We start from the raw sequence: 18,170 nt of genomic DNA, 5'->3' as shown, positions 1-18,170 counted from the left end.
ACATCAAAGATGTCAACATTGTATGGCATTGGCACTGGCACATTATGTGTGGTATCCTCTTACATGAAAGTATTTGTTATAGTGACATCATTTTAGATGTGAATGTGATATAAGGTACACTTATTATTTACTTGACATATGTTCATATATTCAGTAAATGATATAAACTACTCAACAAAATTAAAAGATAAGACCTTATTTGTTAGCATTTTTCAAAACAAAAACAGCATTTAACATTGTAAATGAGATGAGTGTCATTTCAGTCAATAATGTTCAGGCAACCGAATGGGTGCACAACGAACGGTTGCACAACTTGAGTACTGAAGTCCCGTAAAAACAATTTGGTCAGCACCATGGGAATTAAAAAGAAAGTATGCAAATCAGGATTGATATTCTGGTCTTTTTAAAAAATTTTAGGAGTGTAGTGTATTTAGAATATGAAGTATTTCAACTTTCCTATTCATTTTCGTCCAGGAGAGCGTCTATACCCATTCTCTGAGGACTTCCATATCCCTGAATCCAGCATCGCGGTGTCAGAAGATGCCTCAGACTTGGACAGTGATCTGACAGGTGATGTGATAGGTGATGATGAAGCTGGTGCAGGAGCCAATGGTAGCGATGAGAGTGAGTCTAATGGAGGGGACATCTTCTCTGAAGGTTAGTTACATACAATGGAAACAAGCTATTGTTGAGGGCTTGATTTGATAAATGCCAAACCCCTTCATAAGTCTTTGTGCCCACTGATACATTTTGTTGGATTTTTTTAATGATTATTTTCAAGTGTCAAGCCCAGGGGTCCATATCGCTAAACTTTACAAAGCTTTGTAAATCTCAAAATTGTTTGTAACTTCCTACGAGTCGTAAGTTCCATTTCACTAAACTTACTTACGAACGTAACCCTTCGTAAGTAATTGGGATTTACTACAGAGACCCTTTGTAAAGTTTACGTCTAGTTTTGGGTATACGTAACTTTGCGAACGGTTACTTGAGTTACGATTGGGATAAAAGTTTAGTGAAATGGACCCCAGGTGTTGTCATTATGCATTTCAATAGCAGCAGTATGTTGCTGGATTCTTCAGAAAGAATAGAAATCCAGGCAACACTGTCACTTTTAAGCGCTGATTGATTTAAAAATTAGAAGATCATGAATCCAAGAAATATGCAAAGCAAATGGTCATGTTAAAGAGCTGAAGACTAAATCTGATGTTGAATTTCTTGAGAAGATGAAACATGATATCAGTGTTAAGATTGTGTTACTGTTGGTAGTTATTACACATAGGCAGCTTATGTTTGTCTTCAGTTGAATAGAATAACAAGTCTGGATGTGTTATTGACAAAGTCCTTTGAACTGTTTCTAGTACTTCCACGTTAATGAAAAGGAACATCAGAGTTCCTGGCCTTTGATTTGGAAATGATGTCAGGTGTATTGGCCTACTGTTGCTATGAATCTAATCTATATTATCTATCCACAGGTGCTGGCTCATCTGAGCAAACCTTCATGTCAACTGTACCTGAGCCTGATGTTGAGTTTGTTGGTACCCCCATGGATCCCTATGATGCCCAGTATATGGATCATGTCATCTTTGGTTCATCGAAATATGATGACTTTGACTGGCTGGAGAAGAGTCACCCCATGAAAGTTGCATGTAAATTTGGTGCCACACAAGTCCCCTTTGGCAGCTCCCACAAGAACAGAGCTAAGTACAGAGGTAGTCCTCCTCCTACAGGGGATACACTTAAAGGAGGCGGGACTCTGTTGCCAAGTGTATCCATGGCGATGGATGCTAGACTTGAGCAAGGATTAGAACTACAAGTTGAATGGTATCTTAAAGTGACAACTCTAATGGATGCCCATTCTGTTGGACAGACCTTCTCAGGACCATTGTGTATACCTCCCTCGTCTGCCCACCTGCCAACGCAAGCTGGAGATCTTCCACCAACGGATGATGCCCTTGCTGCTAATATGGCATCCGGTGGAAGCAGGAGGCAAGTGGAGCCATCGACCAGCATGCTCAGCAAGTGTTTCAATCAGCTTTTTGGTCAGCTGCAGTATCATAGAGTACAACTGGATTCTTTACTACAACTGTGGCTGCAAGTGCTTGAGGCCAACCCAGATGTGGAGAAACAAGACAACTCATTTGATGCTACGGTTGTGCCCAGTATACAGTTGAATCAGTCATCTTTGAACAAACTGTTGGCATCAGTTGCATGGCAACTCAACATGCCTGTACATACATGGTGCCTGGCTTTCCACGCACTGTCGGCTTTGGCGAATAGTAGAGATGAGGGGATGGGAACAGGAGTTGATGCGCCCTCTATGGCTGAAATTATAGTGAGGGATACAAATCTACTGCCTGCTCTGGTGCATTTCTTATCAGGTAGTGCACTGCATGGAACTGCTGGAAGCCAGCACTATTCACAGGTATGTGTGCTTGTCAAGTGTGTATTTTGAGTATGTTGATGTACTCTGTGCCAATTCAGTACTCTGTGCAATCTCAGTACTGCTGGTATTGCCTTTAAGAGAAGCTAGCTGAGCTGCTGATGCCAATCATCTAGATGCAAATTAATAATTAAAACTTCATTTTGAGAATACAAGCATAAAGAGTTTATGACACCATTCTTTGCCATACTTCAGATGCCTTATGTCAGAGTGTAGATGTATCACTTGGGATTTTGTGGATTCCGAATCCCCAAACTTAGTTATTTTGTTATTTAGAGGTGGGTGGTCTGATTGTAACACATAATATTACCTTATTCTTATTCCAAGTTAGATTGCTCAAATCAAACTATCATGTTTTTGTTTCATACTTAAAATTTCACTGGAGTTTTGAGGAAAACTATGAGCACTGGATACCATACCTTTTGATAGTAGGTGGGGTGTGATGCCATCTTTAGAGTCACCCACCTTGAACCATCTGTCCTCAGCACTAATTAAGAAATAAAGGGTAATGCAGTATCCTTTTACACCCAAATAATATGTCAGAGGCTGTGAAAACGTAAATAATGGGTGAGGTGCATCCAAACCCATTATTTAAACATTTTTTTATTGCAGAGGACACATTAGTTTGGTGTAAAGGATAATACTACACCCTTAAGTTCTATTCTATTACCACAAAATAGTGCAATAGGAAAATATAACATTTTTTTTGTCCAAATATTTGCAGTTGTTTAGCAGTTGTTTAGTTCAAGATGAAGCCCATATGCTTTTCCACAGCGTAAATGACAGCGTGTATCATGGAAATATTGTACATAAAATAAATCCTTCTGATCTTATTTACAGGTTGGACCTACTGTAACACAAGCACTATATGAGTTCTTGTCCAGGCTTCAGATCAAACTAGCCTCATCACACACTCCAAATACTATGGCACTCAAGGAACTTCTACTAAGACTAGTACATATACTCTCAGAACCAAGGTAATATGCCCCGGGAATATGCCAAATAAAACATGACTGTGTAAAGATATCATAAAGTCAGGATAACAGTTCATTAGTTCCTTTATAATCAATTTTAATGTCAATTTGTAGAGTTAGCAGAGCTTACAGTAAAGGCCCTTTGAAGTTAATATGATTTAAGGCCCATTTATTTAGTGTTAGAGATCCAATTCCAAGAACACAGTGGTAAGAAGTAGGGTGTGGAGTTAATTTTAGTATCAAATCTTTACTGTAACTTGAATACTGGAAATAGAAGATATTTATTTGTCATATTTGTTGCTTATTTGTCCACAGTGGTGCTTTCCATACAGGCACAGGGCCACTGGATGCACAAGTCCGCTTCCTAGACTTTGTTGTAGAGCAAGCTTACGGCCGCACTGAAGTCAACAGTATAGTGAGCATGATAGATTCAATAGCACTTCTAGTACACAACCATATAACACGTACCCAAAGAGTTGCTCAGTACACAAACTCGGACACTAACGTGAATGCAAGATCCTGTTTTGGTGGTCTGTTTGCCAGCATGCTTCGCCCAGGAGATGTGCGATCGAGCGGAGGCGAGGCCAGCCGTGACGTCCTCATGTGCAGTCTGTTACAGTTAGTTAACCAATTAATCAAGGTGCCTTTAGATGAAGACAGCGCTGCAAGGTTCCTTCAGGCAATGCCTAGGCAAGATATCACGGTAGGAGCAGATCTAGGCAGCCTGCCAGTGACTGATTCAAGTAAACTCAATGCATCCATGCAACAGAGTGTTGGTAATGCTAGTGGCACTGCTGGACCCATGAGTGATGATGATAAGGAGAGGTCATCTGAAGCACAGCAGTCAGCAACACCTGCAACAGATGCACCTGCAGAGCCACAGCAGGTCCCAAGGATATGTGACATTGTACTGTCTAACAAAGAAACCATTTCAATGTTATTATCAGCTCTTAATCATTGCAGCAGTAATACAATGGCTTCAATCATTGGTAGCTCCACTCTATATCCTTCCGCTTCAGACTCTTTCGCAAACGTGGACCCCTTATCAGTGGGTGACAACATATTCCAGATATTGTGTACTCTAGGCACAAAGGCATACTCTGTAGAACTCATGCTTAGACCACTTTTGGCATACTTGTCAGCTACACAGAACAAGAGTGGATGTTCGCTTTCTGAACCGTTACTATGGTTTATACTGAAGATCTTGAGTGATCAGAAATCACTGCAGGCCTTCCATGATATGGGTGAGAATTATCTATTTGATATCATCGATGGGCACGATAAAAATTCCAAGGTCAAATGTAAAACCTTGTAAATAATAAAAAGTGGCCACCAGTTACATAAACCTCATGTAGCAATTTTATAATTTTGCATGTGACACAAAAATTGTCAACATTAACAGGTTTGATGTTGAAAATGTTGTTGGTTGTTTGGTCATTTACAGACACATATGTTGTTTACATTTAAAATGGAAGTATCAGAAGATATGCCGATATGTGACATACAAAAAAAGAATTGACCAAAATTGCATATAATGAGGTGTTAGTGGGGCGACTTTTTATGTGAGGTTTTGTAGTCGACCTTAATGAGGTTTTTTTGCGCCCAGCGACAATACATTTTTTCATTTACTATTCAGTAGAAAAATAATTGTGCTGGTGTTTGTTTTATGTGTATAAAGGTCAGGTTTCATCTCCCTGGGCTGATCTATGGTGTAATAACTACATTTTGACCCTTTGTCATGATAGGAGAGATGAGAATCATAAAAAATATCTCAGAAACACAAAAGAGTAATTGAAATATTGAATGAAAATTGTAAAGAAACCTGGACCCAAATTAATTGTTACTTGGTTATGTTAAATTGTTAAAATGTTGCACATGAATTACAGTATACATGAAAGGACATCTTGAACTTTAAAATGTTTTTGATATAACTATTCATAATAGAGAATTAAATTAAGTTAAACTTATCATAAATCTTATTAATGTTTTGATTGTACAGGTGGAGTGCGAGTAGTATGTACCAATCTGGTGGTAAGCAACCGTGCTGTGATAGACACAAGTCCCAGTACTGTTTCAGCCATAATGCAGCATCTAGGCTCAATGTCCAAGCTATCCAGTAGCATATCCAATGCTAGTAGGACTAACAGGACCATTGCTGGGGCTTCTGCAGAAGTAGAGAACATAGATGGCTTGGTGAATTTTGCTCCGTATGGTAAGTAGTGGGTAGGAAACAAATGAAGTTAGATGAGTACGGACTGCAAATATCACATGCGTAACACAAAGGGAAATCTACCAATATTGGTTTATACGATGGTGTGTAAAGTAGTGTGCATAATCGGCACAACACATTACACTCATATCGCAAACATACATGCACTTAAATTTTATCTCACGGCTGTACATGATGATAATCTGGAGTTACAGTATTTTTCTCTTCATGAGTGATGCAAACATGGACGAGTCAGAAATCTTATAGTTTAGCCTTATTTGGTTGGAAAGAAGTTTTTGGAAAAATGTCTTGTTCCTTTGAAGTGAGATGGGCAGGGATGTTATAGGGCAAGATGCCAAAGATTAAAGTAGTGGCTGTCTGGGCAGGTTTTCTGATTCAAATATGCTACATCTGTTGTTAAGAATTACCACGGAAACTGATGAGTATGATAAAAACTTTGGCTTTGTTTCCAGTGTATACATATAATCTAACACAAATTGTGAACACAAAGATGCACAAATAATATGTCAATTCTTTAGGTGCTTTGGATGAATACAATTTTCAATTTCATATTCTCTCATAAAAAGATTGCAAAATGTAAAATAATCCTTCTTATATAAACAGTTTGTACTAATATAATGCAATATACTCCACAGGTTCAATCAATTCAAGCAGTGCTACAGCCCAGCCAGCAGAGGTTCTTTTACAGCCAACCCCACCGCATCGTAGAGCTCGTTCAGCAGCCTGGTCATATCATTTCTATCCTGATGAAGCTTGGTGTGATCTACACATCACATTGCCCAATGCAATTCTACTGAGAGAAGTACACATCCAACCACATCTGACATCATTAGCAAGTAAGAAATCACAAAGTGCCTTTATACCGTTTTGTTTGGTAATGGATATGAAATCATTAAATATGAATGTAGCAGGTATAGATGTGTATAAAATGTTTTGTTACTATTAATCATTGGGAGAGTAATGGCCTATTCCAGTTGAAATCCATAAACCCCCTATGGAAGATATGACCTTAATCTCCCACACAGGGTAGATTTCAAATGGGGTTGCCCGTTCAGGTAACCCCCATTTGAAATTCACACTCCTTGTGTGGCAGGTCATGTCTTCCATAGTGGGTATATGGATTTCAACTGGAATAGCCCATGTCTTAAAATACAAAAGAATTTTGATAATAGAACTGTTTAATGTTTCACTATAAATCACAGAGAGATTGTAGTGATTCACATTTTAATCCTGAAATTTTCCTTTGATAGACATGCTACATCTTCAATTTGAAAACTTATACTTGAAATATTGTGAAACCTAGATATGTTAGGCAATTGGTAGTTATCTTTGTCATATTTATTTAAAAAAATCTTGTTAGCATAGTAGAAAAGAAAGTTAAACTAATTTTCTGTATTTCTTTGTTCTTGATTCATTTTAGCCTGCCCATCCTCTGTCTCCCTTGAGATCAGTGCGGATGGCACCACTCCTGTACCCATCTGTCCTCCCTTGCCCACCAGTGGGCTCACCTATGTCAAGTTTCAGCTGCCCAGGCCCGAGATCACCACATCTGTGTGTCTACGACTTCACCGTCCCCGAGATTCAAACACCATTGGTTTGTCACAGGTCATGCTGTTGGGCATCACAGCATTTGGTAATGTTGGTAATGGTAGTCAGTCAGGATTGCTGTTATCAAGTGATGATGGTGCTGCAAAATCAAGGTAGGCTTTGTAACATATGTGACCATCCTCCACAACTGAGCCCGGATGTTGCCAGTGCCACTATTGAGATATGCTCCATTGAACTTAACAATAAACAATAGGAAACAAAGGATTTATTGACTGTTTAATTGATTTTTCACTACTTAAATGTCAAGTACTATAGACATGATATACATCATTTTAAAGCTAATTTCAAGCAGAGTATTTTGGTTGAATATCTCAAAAATGATGATTGGCGACTTCAGGGCTCAGTTGTGCTGGATGGTCACATATGAGATGAAATGTATTATGAACTAGAGTCATTATGCCTTCCTCGAGTCAGTAGTTTACATATTGTTTTTTACTGTATCTTTAAATGTAATGATGATAAGTAGATAAAAGTGTACATTTTCGGAAAGGAAATGGCACAAGCAATCCAACTAGCATAACAGATTCCTTCACAAATGAGCAGCTTTTAAGAAAATCGCAAATTTTACTTTACTGTCTCGAGGAAGTCATACAGACTATTAAAGTAGTTGCTAACAAGGTAAATCTGTAAACAATATTAAGATGATTTTTAAGGCTTCTTTATCTGGGCCTTGATCTGTGTAATATTCAAGATGGATATAGATTTCAATTTGCAACATCGATCATGCATTGCACTTGGGGGAAATATTAAAATCCCCCCTTTGTCACAAAATGATCTGTTCGGAAAACACCTAGTACGCAATCTTCTTGGTAATCAGCCCTCATTACAAGTGTCTTCCTTTGTTCTCTTTTTATAGTATACGATGGCTACGACTTCTTCACCATTGTCTGACCCAAGTGGCACCGTTGGAAATCCAGATAGCCAACACAGCCTCTCGGATGCCAGCACTGCTCACCACCTGTTCTTCGCTACTCCTCTCCCCTCATTGCCAGGTTTATGCTGCCAATATTGAGGCAGTTATACTCAAGTTAGGTCTATGTTGCACTGACGTTGGCCTCACTATATTTGATCTGTTACTACGGAGCAGTTACAGCACTGGAGAAGAAGGTTGGTAATGTTTCCCCTTACAATATCTGTCACAGACCTTACGAATATGCATATTCGGATTGTGATACAAAGAGAATCGGGTCACAAGTGATGTACCAGGTGAAATTTTCAAGGGGGGAAATTGTGAAGTCGTCTGTTAACCTGTTCGTAGATTGAGATATTAACTGTAAAAGTATACAAGGAACATAAAAATTTGCTGAAGTGATCCAAAGTGAGGTTCAGTTTGGTCTACAAAAGAAGAAACACATGGCTAAGTGTGTTCAAGTTGATTCTTGTATTTCGAGCGGGAGTGGCAAACTTGTCTGTTCCCGGTCAGTACACTACATGATGGAACTTTGTTTAATCTCTCAAAAGATGCTGGTCATGACATGATTGCATCTTGGTATTTGTTACACTTATTAATTATTTGTGATGATGTTATCTTGTGTCCATACGCAGAGCATTCACCACCGATGCTGGGTCATTCTGCTGGTGTATCATCTCATTCCACTGTTGACATCATCTTCCAGTTAGGAACATCACATGATGGAGGAACAAAAGATAGGTAGGTTTACAGTAGTCCACAAATAACATGCTTGCTCTAGCAAATTTAATTCTATACTTGGAATTTAATTTATAGAGTGCAAAGTTTATTTTTGAAGTGATAATTTGCAGTCTCTGTTGTTAATTGATTGGCAACTTGCCAAATAGGGGATACAGCCTCCCTTATCCATGCCTCATATTTATCATTTTCTTTTAACTGGCTGAAAGGCCTTCAAAAGATTTTCATGCTTTGAAATATTTTGAAGGACAAATGTTAAATGAGTGTAAAGCACTCTGTTATATTCAGTAATCATGTAGACCATCTTTTAAGTAATACCTTGTTGTGCCTAATTCACTACAAAGGACACTCAGTGTAGAATTGCACATAATTTGTCCCTTCATGACCAAATAAAAAGGTTGGACTGAAGCTTCAGAACTTTCTGAAGACAGACATTTTGTATCAAACACATTCCTACTACAGGCAAACACTCAAATCTTGACCATTACTTCATTTACAGAGTACAAGCATTATTAGATTGGTTAGGCGATACAGCTCGAGTGGCTGCTTGGAAGCATAGTCACTTCCACCGTACTCCACGCACCCTCTCCCCAGCAGAAGCAGGATTACTAAACCCAGCCCCATCTCATGTACATGCTGTGGCCACCATCATTTGGGCTAGTCATCAGCAGGCGAACACATATGATGTGGCTTCACTTCTCACTAATGAATTGTTCAGGTAGGTGGCAAACTAGCTGGGTTGCAGTCATGTTTGTTTGTGTGTGTTGGTGTTTTGTAAATATAATTTTAGGTAACTTTGTTGCCCCAATTTATTTCATTTCTATCCCAGTTTAAAACAAATTTGTCACCATTTACAGGTTTTTTCCCTAAAAAAGATGCTGCATATCATTGATATCTTTTTGTCTGTTTAAATCTATGTGATGCTGAACAGTTATTCAGATATTGAAAGATGTAAGAACCTTTTTTATTTTTAAAAATATACTTATCAGTGTGCAAATGAACATATGGTTCTGATTGCAGGTGATGCTTTGTAGATTAGTCAAAATATGAACAAAAAATCCTTTGGAATTGCAATGCTACAGAACTGAAAGTGACAAGTTTAAATTTGACAAGATTCCTATCAAGATTTACATTGCTATTTTTAACAAAAACAAAATATACTTTCTAAGAAAATTCTAAGAAGTTGTCTGAAGAGCTTTTAAAAGGATGCAGGAAGGAACTTGGTTTAATAAAATTCACATATTTTTAGAATTGATGTATGTTCTAAATGTTCAACTTGATGCATATTTTGTGGGGAATACTTACTGCATAGTCTCTGTTTTGGACTGTTGAATTTTGGTAAATGTAGTACACTTTTGCTAAAATTGAGATCCGTTGGTAGAGTTAAGTAGTGGGAAGGACCTGAAGATATGGAAAGCATGCAGATGTTGGCTACTCAGAGGATGATTTTTGCACTTCTCATGAAACTGCCACAGAGACACCTAGTCAGTCGATAGTACAACAATAGAGTTCTATAGATATAGGATACTCTACACTATTTATGGATCAAGTTGATTTTCTTACTGTCTGAGGTTTTCTTAGTGAAATTGCAGATCAAATCCCATTGAGAATTCAAGCTTTAACCAAACAAACTAATACTGTGTGCAGGTGACCTTAGTCTGTTTGCTCATAACATTAGACTGTTCCAGTTGAAATACATGTATTCAAATGGAGTCACCCATTCAAGTAACCCATTTTGAAATTCACACTCCCTGTGTGGAAGATTAAGGTCTTTTCTTCCATATGGGGTGTGGATTTCAACTGGAATAACCCATTGAGTTGGCTACTTTTTAGGTGCTTAAATTATTCTCTGCATGTAGACTGATTGATGAATTGATTATTTGATAATATGGTGTAATATTTTGATTCCAGTTCTGTGTATGAGTGGTCTATGGTACTACCTTTGAATTCCTCGTTGAAACGAGCAGCTGATTTTGTTCTATGTGCAATGTGCTATGTGCAGCCAGTTCTGTTTGAGTCACTGTTACAGTGGATGGGTATCAGTATGGAGAGTGGTCTGGACATGGAGATATCACTTACTGGTAAGTATAACATTATTCTGAATGTGTGAATTGGGATACAATTTTGTGAATAAAGTAAACTTGATACAGAATTTTATGACTCTAACTTACTGGAGATGTTTTGAAGAAGGGGAAAGAAAGAAAGGAGGGAAGGAAGAAAGAAGATGAAGATAAAAAATTGTTTTCTCCTGTCCGGTTCAGAACCACAGACCCGCCGGGTGTTAGGCACATGACTAGGGATATCAAGCCATGGGTATGTATCTTTTCCGGCCATTGTTTTCATGCCTATATGTGGGTTTGCATGATTACGAGATTGGATCATGTGGGATGATGTAGCCTTTTATAGCCCCTGGTAGCGTTAGGGTTAGAGCGCTTGATATAATACTGATTTTGTTCATATTTGGGACTGAAATGAGCTGATAGGATCCACATTAATTTAGTTGCAAAGTGGTAATTTATGGATGTAAGACATCTCTTTTGCAATTACTAACTGCAAAGTTAGCATAGAGAGTCTGAAATCCAAATAGCCATCTATGTAAAGTTTTTGTAAATTGGCCATATTGGCTTATTATGCACAGGGACCAAAACACTATCCTGCCCTCCATGAGGGAGATGGAAAGATGACAGAGTCTAGATTCTCTATTTGCACCTCTTTAATTAATCACTTATCAGTGTAGCTTAAAGACCCATCCAGTTGACCAGGCAAACTTTCAAGGGCAACCCAATTAAGTGGGCTTAAAATATAATCAAGTCAATGTTCTCCTCTATACCACCAAACTTTGCACAGCTCCCAACTTAATGTGTTTTCCAGATATTTGGAGCGGCCTTTAAATAACACCATTTTATGAGCTTCACTTATTTAACCGTCTGAAAAACTCCTTAAATATTACAAATATGTTAAAAGTTACATGTATAATGTATTTTCCCATTCTGTTACAGATGATAACAAGGATGCCCAAGAACATGCAGTGAGACATAGTGAAGACAACGCAACCGGACTGACAGATGACACTAAAGGTGCTGCGGCCAACCATCATCAGCAGCAGCAAACTGCCCCAGTCATTGATGGTTATGTGCAATTCCCCATTGAAGAGTTTGCCCATGTTATGTTAGATGAGGCTCATCTATCCACGCTAGCAGTTACCTGCCAGAGTGAAACCTCAACAGAAAGGATATTAAGCTCTGGTTTCCCTGCTATACTAGCTCAAGCGTTAGCGGAATTCTGCGCCCAAGAGATTTTACGTAACCAAAGCCTGGGACAAGTCCCTAGTCCGGGACTGACGGACTCCTCCAAAATCAAAGCGGCCAGATCTCCAAGATCTCCACGCATTGGATTGGGAGCAAGTAGGAGCAGTTCTGAGTCCAATTTATCAGAGCCCGTGGTTTCTCTTACAGCCGATCTAATAGCTTCTGTACTAGATTTCTTCACAGAACTCTGCAGTCAGCTTCGTATGAAGAACTGGTTAGGGAGTCCAGAAGGAAGCGTGTTTTGGACTCCTCTGTTAACACTTCTATGCAATATCAGTGCAAATCAAGCACAAGCTCAGACATTTGGTAGCCCTAGGAAACATCAAGTACTAACAACTTCACAGAGATCAGCCGTCGAGACGGCGACCATCACATTCTTCGCCAAGTGTATAACATGCCATCAAACCAATCAAAAACTGCTGGCACAGGTGATATGCGATGTGACATGTAGCAGAGGTACGCAAACAGGCATTCGGTTCGCTATCTCCGGTTTCACGAGACGTCTCATTCTGCAGCTCATGTTGGAAGATGAGAAACTGACTGTGTTCCTGAAGGCAAGTTTCCGGTTGTACAAGAGTCAGATGCTGGGAGTCGGGAGTCGACTTGATCATCCGCAGTTTGGTACAGGTCACAACTACAAGGTGGTCGAAGCCAAGTTAGCCTCTTCTTGTGGTCAACTTGTAGCTCAAGTTTCAGGTATGTTCAGCATTGTTTCATTAAATATTTGTCTCTTTGTGATGAGTCAAGGGCAATACATTTCATTACATTTGTACTTTGCAACTAAAGACCTCACAAAAAGTAACCCAGCCATTATAAATAGGCTTATAACTTCAAACTATTATTCATATTTGTTACTTGAAAACACCAGGAGAAAGGAAATTTAATTCCGCTAATTTTGACACATACTTTGTTACAATTGACTGAGTATTGTGGTGTCGGTGTATGTTTGAAGGTGACAGGCAAGTGCCCATTTTCATCATTTTTGCAGTAAATTGTATTGATTTAAAATCAGTGTGAGTATGACGGTGCAGGTCTTATATATCACAATGCTTTGGTATAATAACCTTTGATTGCTGTAAATTCAACTTTAGAATTCTGTTTTTTCCTTTAAAACCACTGCTTCACTAATGAAGGAAATTGGGTAAATAGGGTATCATTATGCACATAAATCTCTCTTTCCATGTTAAAATATTGTTGAATATGATTAATAGTTCTGAAGCTAAATGCCTATTTATAGTGACTGAATTACTTTTTGTGAGGTCAGTATATCTTTTAGGGAGTAGTCAATTATGGCTTCATGGGCCCCTTGTGAGAGCTTTGATAAGTAAATACAAGTTTTGTTTATAGAGGTTATATTAAATTCAGATTTTCAAAAAGATATAAAGATCGCAATATGCTTCACAATCTGGTCCATGGAGGTCAAATTTTATGAAAATTGAGTTACCATAATTATTACCTTATATACAAACATAAGACTATCATATACTGAAAACACCAACGGTCTAGCATATTTGGTTCTAAAGTTATGAAGTTTTGTCTATTTTCTTATGTATTTTGTTGTTTTTTTACTTCATATTTTTGCCTTTATTTCAATTTCAAATTAGCCACCTTTGGCCTCCATGGTCCAGATCGTGTCACATATAAATTATACATCAGTCAAAATTCAGTTACCAATTGTACTTGAATTTTGTTTTTTAGATACATCAAGCAGCTCTCTGATGAATGACAAGTCCAAGTCCAAAGATGAAGTGGGGAGATCATCTCATGCCTCATCATCCATTGGATCATCATCAAGCAAGTCGATCTTCTCCACCTCTAAGGAGCCTAACCTGTTATCAAGTAAGGATGAAACAGAACAAGAACTGTATGGCTACTACAACACTGGCAGTCTGGCCACTACTAACCAGACCAGTGGCCCAGAGTCTCCGTATAGTGAGTTTCAAACAAAAGTGACACCCACTGTTTTGTTTGTTTTCTTTCCGGAGCTTAGTTTTCCCTTATTATTTTTCGTTGAAGTTTGTGATTCAAATTTGCTTGCTTATCGTAGCATTCAAAGAGGCACTTCATGATGTTAATGTATTCCTCACTAAGCTGCTAAGATTTTTTCATGACAGCAGAAACTCTTCCATCACTTGTTGATTGATTTGATTTTTTTGATTTGGAAATAATTTTTCCAAGTTGTGAGCATTTTTTTTTCCAATTGTCAAAGAAGTAATTACAAATATGTCAAGCAGCTCTTTGGTGGAAATCCTGATCATTACTTTTTGTAGAATAAAGGAATTATATTTAGTCTCTGTTGAGATCAAGATTTATTTTTTGGACTTGAAATCGATCAGTCCCAAAAACTAAAGTGAATTTGTTTACCACAATCTTATTTCTTGAGCAGAGTACTTTCCAAGGCACAAAATAGAAAATGTTTAAAGAGGCATGGTCCGATTTTTCCTGTTCTGTTTTCTGTTTTAGATTGAGGCCTACCAATAAAACGATGTTTTAAATTTTTTAGTTGCATTGCTCTAATGATTTTTTTTTTTATATGAGAAGCAAAAAATGTGTATAACAATGCCACATATGATAGTACATACACTTCTGGCATGGTTACCACAAATCACTATGTTTTTGTTCACAACATAAAAATGGAAAATATCTTGGCCGTTTAATTTCACTGGGATGTTGAGAAAAATATGAGTATTCTCTGATACCAAAATCTCAATTTTGATGAGGAAAAATGGGGGATGAGTCTGTCGATCAGGTCACAGACCTTTAAACAATGAAATGCACCTTTGGTAGTAGTTATAGGTTTGGCTGTAGAGTGCTTAGTTGGTTTCATAGAGAACTTATTTATCCATGCTGGTTTTGTGTTGTAGTGCCTGCTGTGTAGTCTATTATGCTTTCAATGTTTCATAGCTCATGTATGTTGTTCTGAGGTTATCGATGGGTTGTTTTAGGAATTATTTTGAGCTTATGTAAGATGCAGTTAGTAGTTGGCTGCATTTCATTCTGTGTTCAGGAATCACATTAATATTACTGTTTTTAAACCCTAATATTAATGCAATACATGAATACAAAGTAAGCATATATTTAGTTATGTGTTTGGGAACACTAAACTAATTATGTGCTTTATTTTGCCAAGTGTAATTTGTTTTTAAACAGCAGGCAGGAACAAATGTTCCTGATCAAAACAAAATGTGGATAAAGATCAGCTTAATGATCGTGGAGTAATTTACACCAATGTTAGGTAGAAACATAGCTTAAACTCAATTTTAAAGTTAATTGAGGTACTTTGTATATAGTAGTACTTTTTTACTTGTAGTAGGCTATTTAGATGTGCTGTGTTTGGTAAAGTTTGTGAGTGTATAAATTAGGAATTGCATGTCACTCTAGAAGGGGGAGGGTACTGTGTACCTGTAAACTTCTGCATTATACACATGACAAACTTGATTTGTAAGAAATAAATTGTTTTTTTAACATTTTTATGAGTAATTTAGTTTATCAATAAGGCACAAAGCATTGGGCTATTCCAGTTGAAATCCCTGTATGGAAGACATAACCTTTATCTCATACACAGGGAGTGTGAATTTCAAATGGGTTACATTTGATAAGATTAAGATTAAGGTCATGTCTTTCATGGGGTGTATGGATTTAAACTGGAATAGCCTAACATTAACTTAAAACTTGTACCAATTTGAATCAAATTCACGGCTGATAATCTGGATGCATTTTTTTCAGAAATGAAACCAAAGAAAGTTGCTGTGTTCGATAAAGAAAACAACAACACCTCTCCGCTTCTCCCACCACACCCAAAACACACAGCACCAGCTACATCCAAGCTGTTTATGTCCATGCCATCTTTAGACAACAAAGATGGTGGCCTGCAGGTGCCTAGGGTACACCTATCACATGAGCTCATATCCACTAAAGGTTTGCCAGACAATGTGACATTGGCGCAGCTGGTTGGTGTACTGCAGCAACGAGGAATGCCGGGTGGATTCCCAATGGTGAAGTTTGGTCTAAACATCAGAAAAGAAGAATTGGATGCATCCAAGACGGATAATTCTAAGTCGGCTGAAGCTGAAGAAGGTGAGAATTGATATAAAAGCCAACTTTTCCACTTTCCTTTATTTGTTTTGACTTATGTAGAAATTTATTTATTGACAATAATCCATTTGGCTTCCCTGAGAGAGTGATGTCAGTACTTAATTGAAGTTAACTTTGCGCTTTTACAGATGTACCGCCTTTGTGTGAACATGCCAGTTTTTGAGTAAATATGTGCAAAAATATTACACGCACTGGAGCATGCACTGATGTCACTCTCTTGAGGAGGCAAAATGTACTATGCAAGGTTCAAGTTTTGCTATAATTAGCAGATCATGTTTTGAACAAGTTTGGTTTATTATATAGAGAAATTGTCGTAAGTAAAGAAAAATAGTTAATTTGGGAGTATTTGTTTTACTACATGGCAATATTCTTGTAGCTCTCTTTCCATACTCAACCTCCCAACTACCAGCACATATTATTCATTAATATTATTGGGTTTATTGAGTGAGTAACAAAAAAAATAGTTTATCAAAAATTTAATATGAATTTTTTTTAGTTGTTGACTATATAAAAAACAAAAAACATTTATTTTTTCTTGCGAAATAAGTGGTTGTTTAAATATGGTCAAACATTAGTGAATGAAGAACATGTGCTGGTGGACTGAGTGTGGTTTGGGAAAAACTATTCAAAGACTATGACTACTGATATTATCATGACATATATTACATTTTGTGTCAACAGATTTGTTTTCAATTATCATTTCTTAATATGATCACCTGTTTGAATGAATGAAAAGTTGACCAAACCACACGATCACCTCAAAAAGTTCAACAAAAAGTGTAGCAAAAAGTTTAACCAAATTCACATTATCACCTCTTGTTTCCTTAGCTACCAAATTATCAGACACAAAATCTTCTGAAGAAAAAGCACTGATGAAGTCGTTACTTGAGGCTCCAGCCATCCCATCTTTCCTGAACATATTTGCCAGTCTTGGTGGTTTGGCACTTATAGCTGAACATCTACCCATTGTATACCATGATGTACCTCGGTCTGGCGGAGCTGAAGAGTCACGCAGGGACAGGCAGTCAGACAAGTGGGCTGATAATGTTGGCTTTGCATGGCATGCTGCTAGTGAAACATGGGCTCCTATGGAACCAGTAGTTGAAGACATGGAGGTTAGTATCATTGTTTTTCCTTTTTTTCTCCTTCTATGTGCTCATTGGCCATTCCAGTTGAAACCCATACACCCTCTCTGGAAGATGACCTGAATCTCCCACACAGGAGTGTAGATTTCAAATGGAGTCACCACATTCAGGTATTACCCCATTTGAATTTCACACTCTGTGTGTGAAAGATTAAGGTCATGTCTTCTGGAGTGGTTCGCATTTTATTATGTGTAAGTTTGATAAATGTAAGCTGACCGTTTACCAAATTTTGCTTAATAATAAATTTGCAAGATGTTGTCTTTTGTGGGAATTGACCTCTCATCTTCAGTGGTGATCATGAATAGTGTATCTAAGTGCCACCATTCCTGTTTATGATTTTCTCTTTATGATATCCAAGTGGCCATTCTTGCTTGAAATCAAGACATCATTAGTGAAAACTGTCAATAGATCGTTGATAGATAGATACATAGACAGAAGTTCTTCTGTGAATTTGACGGATAAAATGATGACTTTCAATTCTAACTGTGGTTATGACTGGTGGATCGAAAGTATCATTTGGAAGATAAGAGCTGATCATGGCTGCGATGGTTATTATATGTAGGCTGACTATGGTTCGCGCCTGTACAGAGCTTCATCCCTGAATGCCGTCAAATAGCTTATAAGGTGTGACTAGGGCCAAACTGGTTAACAACTTTCTGTGAAGTCCAATTATCTTAAGTAATTGAGCTATATAAACCTGTTTTTGTTTGTGTTTTGTTTTT

The 18,170-nt window shown here is 37.7% G+C and overlaps 1 protein-coding gene across 1 annotated transcript in view; it reads left to right on the top strand.

Moving 5' to 3' along the window:
* LOC140152690 (dual E2 ubiquitin-conjugating enzyme/E3 ubiquitin-protein ligase BIRC6-like) overlaps positions 1 to 18,170 on the top strand; it is a 73,358-nt gene that overhangs the window by 38,201 nt on the left and 16,987 nt on the right. Inside the window, 15 exon segments of the mRNA XM_072175148.1 lie at positions 475 to 657; positions 1,473 to 2,422; positions 3,281 to 3,417; positions 3,730 to 4,658; positions 5,414 to 5,626; positions 6,280 to 6,480; positions 7,065 to 7,344; positions 8,109 to 8,359; positions 8,798 to 8,903; positions 9,400 to 9,618; positions 10,812 to 10,981; positions 11,900 to 12,904; positions 13,907 to 14,140; positions 15,935 to 16,285; positions 17,132 to 17,418. Of these exon segments, the coding sequence (XP_072031249.1) occupies positions 475 to 657; positions 1,473 to 2,422; positions 3,281 to 3,417; positions 3,730 to 4,658; positions 5,414 to 5,626; positions 6,280 to 6,480; positions 7,065 to 7,344; positions 8,109 to 8,359; positions 8,798 to 8,903; positions 9,400 to 9,618; positions 10,812 to 10,981; positions 11,900 to 12,904; positions 13,907 to 14,140; positions 15,935 to 16,285; positions 17,132 to 17,418 (5,516 nt within the window).

The sequence above is a fragment of the Amphiura filiformis genome, chromosome 5, assembly GCF_039555335.1.
Source record: "Amphiura filiformis chromosome 5, Afil_fr2py, whole genome shotgun sequence".
NCBI lineage: Eukaryota > Metazoa > Echinodermata > Ophiuroidea > Amphilepidida > Amphiuridae > Amphiura > Amphiura filiformis.
The sequence above is the reverse complement of the archived record's forward strand: the minus strand, read 5'-3'. Positions and strand labels throughout refer to the sequence as shown.